Source organism: Sturnira hondurensis, unplaced genomic scaffold, assembly GCF_014824575.4.
Source record: "Sturnira hondurensis isolate 20B ecotype Veracruz unplaced genomic scaffold, ASM1482457v3 Scaffold0019854, whole genome shotgun sequence".
Taxonomy (NCBI): Eukaryota; Metazoa; Chordata; class Mammalia; order Chiroptera; family Phyllostomidae; genus Sturnira; species Sturnira hondurensis.
This window is the reverse complement of record NW_028092485.1, coordinates 442,310-449,604: the sequence shown is the minus strand read 5'-3', so window position 1 is coordinate 449,604 and position 7,295 is coordinate 442,310. Positions and strand designations below refer to the sequence as shown.

The 7,295-nt window shown below is 44.7% G+C and overlaps 1 protein-coding gene across 1 annotated transcript; it reads left to right on the top strand.

The window, feature by feature from the left end:
• The first annotated feature begins 283 nt into the window (after positions 1–283).
• On the top strand, positions 284–4,054 carry LOC118974784 (carcinoembryonic antigen-related cell adhesion molecule 21-like). Its single transcript, XM_037028394.1, has 3 exons — positions 284–418; positions 1,565–1,918; positions 3,704–4,054. The coding sequence occupies exons 1-3, from the start codon at positions 355–357 to the stop codon at positions 3,982–3,984; spliced, it is 699 nt and encodes a 232-aa protein (XP_036884289.1). The 5' UTR covers positions 284–354; the 3' UTR covers positions 3,985–4,054.
• Positions 4,055–7,295: the final 3,241 nt, after the last annotated feature.

Here is a 7,295-nt window from a genome sequence, read left to right as displayed (position 1 = left end):
CAGCCCAGGCCTGTGCTTTTCCAACACAACGTGTGAGTGTGTGCTTGTGTGTATGTGTGTGTGGTGTTCAGAGGACTCAACAGTACCCAGAAAACTGAAACACAAAAGGACAGTAAACTGTTAAGAAGGGACAGGGTGGCAAAAATGAGGACAGGGAGTGGGAGGGTCATGGGCCCAGACCCTGCCCCCCAACCCACATGATGAAACAAAACTAGTCATCTTGCCCCTGTATAAAGCTCAGTGCACAGGCGGGACACCTAGTGGATTGTACCATTCTGGACAGAGGTGACTGTGAGCCTTACAGAACTTCAGATTGGTCTCAAAGAGACAGCCACAGAGCAGACAGTAGACACCATGGGATCCCTGTCAGTTTCTACTCACAGAGGACTTGTCCACTGGGAAGGGCTCCTGCTGGTTGGTGAGTAGGAGACAATTCCTTGGGGTTGACTAAGGATCTGACACAGAGACTGGCTGGGGTCTGCTGGAGAGGCTGGGGCTCTGAGAAAAGAGGGAAGGGTTCTGTTTGGATCTGAAGGTAAAAAGCAATGGAGCAGAGTAAGATGGGGAAGGAGGGTCAGCCAGAGGAAAATCTCAATGTGGAAGTGGTGAGAAGCAGGAAAACCTTAATTGCTGTTCATTTCCTAAGATATTCATCATTGAGTATTGAATTAGAAAAACTGATAATAATAATAATAATAATAATAATAATAATAATAATAATAATAATAACAGCCCTGGCTGGTGTAGCTCAGTGGATCGAGCACGGGCCTATGAACCAGAGGATCGCAGTTCGATTCCCAGTCAGGGCACATGCCTGGGTTGCAGGCCAGTTCCTGGCAGGGGACACATGATATACATTGTGTGTCCTTGGCAGAGGCAATAGTACATTGATATTTCTCTCCCTCTCTCCTTCCCTTCCCCTCTAAAAGATAAGTAAATAATAAAGTAATCTTAAAAAAATAATAATAACAATTTATGTCAGGATCTCAGCGTAAAACAACCAGGGGTGCTAGACTTCTTTTTTCCACCAACCTCAGATATGTTCTAATACACTCCATGAGGTACAGGGCCCTGAGAAAACATTGATTTACCCACAGGTGTCTTTAGCCTGTTGCGGTCACTGGAGGTTTGAGATCAAACAAGAACCTGTTCATATGGAACTCGCATTCTATGCAAGAGAGAGAAAAGGAAAGATCTAGATGGGGTACCCACAAATGCCACGAAAAAACAGAGCAGGGGCAGGTCAGAAAGTGAAGACAGACAGTAGCCATCAAAGGTGTCCTTCAAAGACACTCCTGAGTGTCAGCATGGGTCTGAGGGTAGTGGGGAGGCTCCTCACTGAGCAAGATGAACACCTAGAGAGGAATATTGAAACAGAAAATACAACAGGTTCAGAGGAGCTGAAGTAATGGTGTTCATGCCACTGACCTTGACCGTGGGAGATAGACCCTCATATGCAGACCAAGGCTGAGAGGTGAAGACACTTTTTCAGGATCCAGGCCCTCATCTTTTCCAATCCCTATACATAGACCCAAATATTAATCCATTTATTTTTCTTTTTTAGTCTCAATATTAAACTACTGGTGCCCACCCACTGCTGCAAAAGTAATTGTTCGATCGGCCAGGGCTGCTAAAGGGGAAAATGTGACCCTCTATGTAGACAATACGCCTCCCGATGTTACAAGCTTCGTGTGGTACAGGGGAGAAGGGGCAAACCCCTCTAACAAAATAGCAACTTATGATATGGACCAAGACACACATGTGAAAGGGCCTGCGTACAGTGGACGAGAGGAAATAATCTATGATGGATCCTTGCTGTTAACAAATGTCACCCTGAATGACACAGGAAAATACACTGTAGAGGTCTACTCTCAAAGTTCAGTGAGAGAAGTAAGCTTTGGACAGCTTGATGTATACGGTGAGTGATTGCTCTCTGACCTCTGGGTGTTGGGTGGGATGAATTCTACTCACACACAGGACTGATAATGCTGGACTCTGCCTCCATCCCCCTCTGCATCACATCCCAAGTTGGGTTTTGGCATTTAATACAGGATACACAGAGTGGAGACAAACTTCCTGAGATCTCAGTTCCCTTCCCTAATTCCAGCCCTGCAGACAATCACTAAAGACAGAAGAACCAGTCTGATGGGACTCAGTCAGCACAGGGAGACCAGTCTCAGTCCAGAACCCTGAGCTCCTTCCCAGGACCTTGACGTGGCAAACAACCCTGCAGGGCTCTGTCAAAGCCTAGTCTGAGGGGCCCCCAGAAATTCTCACGGAGTTCCCCTCAAGAGCCCCTCTCCAGAACTTTGTCCAGGGATCTTGACTCCAGGGACCTTGGGGAGCCTATGTCAGGTTGGGTTTGACCTTCCAGGAAAGGCTAACCAGGTAGTGGTTTAATGGGCACCCAAATCACAGGCTCTTGATGTGGTCACCATCAAGGGCTCAGGTCCAAGAGCCACACCTTGGCAGAAATGGAGTTCAGTTTATCACCTGAGCCTGTGTGTGGAGAAGACAGTTGGACAATGCTGTTTAATGTTAATTAGCTGACTGTCCTGGGGGCCTTAGCAAAGTTCAGAAAAAGGTTAACATCCCCATAAAAAAAAAAAAAAACCCTGAGAAAAGAAGATGCTCCTGGAAGCTCCTCATTCAGCAGGGATCAGCCCAGGGGATTCTCTCTTGTGTAGATCAGTAACAGATGCCTGTGATTTGAGCTGTCATTCTATTCCAAGATTTAGGTCAGATACTGTCAATATTTTAGTTAATACACTGACAACCTGGCAGCCAAATAGTTATCCACCTTCACTGAGAATCAGCGGAGAGTCAGGGAGATACGGTCACTAAAGCAGAGTCTCACAGACCATGAGCATCTGATCAGAGTCCCTCGAAGTCTGTCTGTGGCCATAACCTTGTCTCCTCCTCCACCCCCAGGCCTTAGGAGGTGTCCGTGGATTCCTAAACCAGCCATTGGTTTGAATCCTTTTCAGTTAGGCGTCCTCAGCTCAGAGGAATACATTCTGGTCTGGGGAGCAAAAGGAAAAGAGAAATAATCTGCTTTTACTTTAGAAATAAATTACCTGCGATAACAATCTTAGTCACTGCAAAGAACAGCCCCCCTCAGGTGGCCGATCCACACTTCCCTGCGCTGGACTTGATGATATTACTTGTTTACAGTTGTGTTGGTATTACTTCCACTATTTATAAAGGAGAGGACTTTGTCTGCCCCCTCTCCACTCTGCCCCTGAAACCAGCTCAGAGACCAACCTGTAAGAAATACTCAGTTGCTTTTGATTAATTAGGAAGAAATAAATGGTGATTGAATGAATGAATGAATGAATGACCCAAAATCTCTTCAGAGCTTGGAACCTGGATGCAGAGTCCTCAGATTTCTGGCCACAGGGCACAAGCTCTCTGTCCCTACAGGAACTGAGACCCTTGTCTCAGACCCTTTTCTGCTGTCTAATAAAATATCTTTCTTTTAATTGGTCTTAGACTTTGGGGTATTAGTAATAATAATTTTCACATAAGGAAGAATCAAGGTTTTCCAAATTTCGATCTCATAGCTACCTAACACAAATGGCTCACAAGGGTGGCCTTTACATAGCTTGCTGTGGACTGTAAGTGGCTGAGATCTCTGAGGAAGCCATGTGGCTCCATGTCTCAAGCCCATTCTCAACGAATCCCTTTCTCTGTTTCTCCACAGTGCCTGTGAAAGTGGTTCCCCTCCTAGTTAGCAACCTGACAACCATAGAGAATAAGAATGCCGTGGAGTTGACCTGCTACACAGATGCAGTGTCCATCCAGTGGTTGTTCAATGGCACGGAAATTCAGCTCTCAGAGAGAAGGAAGCTGTCGGGGGACCACAGGAGCCTCACCATATACCCCGTCCTGTGGGAGGATGTTGGTTACTACCAGTGTGTAACCTTCAATGCTTTCGTTGTTGATAAAAGTTGGACCGTTTGGCTGCGTAAGAAACACAAATAGCCCTCATCCCCTCTTCTTTGTTATTAAAGTCTAAATAAAGTTGCTTGCGTTATCATAATAGACGCGTTCAGAAGGTGAACATTTCTTAAAATATTTGTACTGAGTCAATAAATGCATAACAGTGTGAGCTGGCATTGTCATTATTGCTGATGTAAGGTCACGTTTTAGACCACATCCCACCTCAGTTTGGTCTCATTTGTACCATCTTCACATCGGAAGTAATACCAGGTCCCTCAAAGAAGGCACCGTGGTTCTGTGGTGACCAATGGGAGCAGGTGAGTTTGAAGGAATCCAAGCTGTTTCCCTACTCCAGAGAGACGTGTAGAGAGCACATGGTTGCTGTGTGGACAATGGAAATAAAAAAAGGACATGAGTGTATCGGCAGTGATTTATTTCTCCCTGTTTTATTTTAAAAGTTCCTAAAGTTTTCCTGAGTATCCTTTTATTCATGGCAATAGACTTGCTTGCCTAAGTTCAGCACGACCCCGTCCTCCTTGTTAATAGACTATAATTGGAAATGTGTATAATGTACTGAAACTTTGGATCATATTTCCTAGCTGAGACTGATGCACACTGGATTAGAAATTAATTTAACCTTCATGGAATTGAGTTTGATCCAATGGCTGTTTCTGTGTCTCTTGGAGAAGAGGGAATCACTCAAAGCTAGAGAGACTGCAAGTGAGGGTCAGACTTCTAGTCCTCAAGAAGTTGCTCACACATTCATCTGAGGTTTCATAAGAAAACCTGCATCAGAGCAAACCAGGTGGTGAATGTCAGCTCCTCTGCACTGAGGTAACTAACCAGGCCAGATCAAATGACCCCGGCTATTTTATAGGATCAAGCGTACTCTTCTCTTTTGTTGGACATAGAATTTGGTCCATAGGATGGTGATGGTAGTGAGGAATGGAATATCTCCATGGAAAACTGCTGAAGCACAGCCTTCTGGGAGATAAGACGCAGGCCCTGTTCAGGTGGGGCTGAACAGTAAGAAGCTGGAGAAATTTCTTGACAAGGGCAGTGAGGGAAGCTGAAATGACACATTTCTACAAGGCTGGACCATTTGAACAACTCACAGCCAACTGATGAATCACAAGGTTTTATCATTTTTAATCAAAGACCTAGGAGCAAATGGTTTACACAACCCAGACTGTGCTACAACATATAATTCCAGTCCTATTATTTAAATGATATATTCTATAAAAATAAAACTAACCAGAAATAAACCCTGACCCCTTTGTGTACACATTTTCATGAATCAACTTATTGAAACCCACCCCCCAAAGCTAATGAATATTTTGTTTAGATTTTCCAGTGAGACCCTTTATAGAATTTCCTCCAGATAAACACAGAAACCCACCCCCCCCTCAAAACAGAGGATCCAGCTGGGTTTCTGCTGGAGCATGTCCATGCCTTCTAGTTCTGCTTCTTTTTCTCCTAAAATCTCCAGGACCCCATGAAAGTTGCAGCCAGAATAGCAGTGGGCAGCAGCAGTCTGTCCCCAGCTCAGCCTCTAAACCTGTCTCCACGAGGCCCTCTCCTCTCACTCTGCAGGAAGCTCAAGCAGCCACTGTGGCGCCCCTCTGTTGCTGTGACTGCTCAGGAAGCAGCCTCACCAGACTCACTTCTTCCTTGTAACAGGTCTAGAGACCCAAAGCAGTTTCTCCCAGGCTCCCACTTGTTGCTCCTTCTACCTTAAGTCCTTCCTTCCTTTCACTGCCTCCAGCTTAANGCTGGAGCATGTCCATGCCTTCTATTTCTGCTTCTTTTTCTCCTAAAATCTCCAGGACCCCATGAAAGTTGCACCCAGAATAGCAGTGGGCAGCAGCAGTCTGTCCCCAGCTCAGCCTCTAAACCTGTCTCCAGGAGGCCCTCTCCTCTCACTCTGCAGGAAGCTCAAGCAGCCACTGTGGTGCCCCTCTGTTGCTGTGACTGCTCAGGAAGCAGCCTCACCAGACTCACTTCTTCCTTGTAACAGGTCTAGAGACCCAAAGCAGTTTCTCCCAGGCTCCCACTTGTTGCTCCTTCTACCTTAAGTCCTTCCTTCCTTTCACTGCCTCCAGCTTAAATAAACATACTCTCAAAAATGCTTTGGCTCTTGTGAAATTCTCCCTTCGGAGTTCAAGAGCCCACACACTGCAGACTGGCCCAGGAAGTCCCATTCAGAGCCTGGTTCCCATGTGGCCACACAGAAACTCAGCTATTTTGCACCTGTTTATAAATGGCTGGGAATTTGCATCTCTTTATAAGCTGCAGGCATTAATTGACATGCAAATTAAGTCTTGACTGAAAGTAATTTAATTGAGTTTTTCTCCACAGTACAGAAAGCAGTTTTGTTATGAACTGGAAAACTCAATGTTCCCTCACAGTCACTAACCACTAGGCAGGTTCTTCCTGCACACAGACCTTTGATTATTATTTATAGAAAGTATTTCTTGAGCAATGCAATTGTAATTTGTAATTTAAGACTCTTTCTCTATTATTTTGAAATTTTTTCCTTAAAATATTCTTGCCAGTGTTTTGACTCAGAGAATATATGTCTCAGGGGCCTGAGACATTTCTTTGAAATGTCATTTCTTTGAAATGTATTCCTTCTGGTAGTCCTGTGTCCAGGTCCCTGAAAAACAAACATGAGACAAATTTTGTTAGGGCTTTTACAACTAAGATTAAAACAACTTCCTGTCAGGGTTTCATGAGAAGTTCTACTTTTCTTTTCTGTAAAGCCAGTTAGCAAAGACAGATGCATGTGAGTCCTTCTGCCATTCTTAAAATGTCCTCATCTTTTTGTTTTTGGGAGGTTGAGGTCAGCCTCACTGCCCTGTGGCATGGTCTTGAATAAAGACCTTCTTGCTTTTTGAAATTTGTCTGTAGCACATTTGAATTTGACATCCCATGCCTGTAATTAGCTGATCCTGTCATCTTGCTCACAGGCTCTGTCCTCACAATATTTTCAGATTTCTTTTTTTATCTGGCACTTCTCCAAATAAATGCTTCAAATTTGGCTTCCTCCCTTCAGACTTGGCACACTCAACAAGATGTCCTGACTGCCCACATCCTGCTGGTTCACCAGTTTGCCTTGAAGTGGATTTGCCCCAGAATCTGAGATGTATAGGCATAAAATAAAGGCTATATAAAGGACATGGCATAACCATCAACAGTGTTCTCATTCCATAACCATTTTCAATGTGCATTAGGAAAACAAGAACACAGAGATTGCACAGAAATTCTGTCATACAACTCAACAGCTCTGGTAAACATGCAGGTCCCTGTCATATCACCCACCCTCAAGCCAGCACTGGACAGCCCTGTCTCAA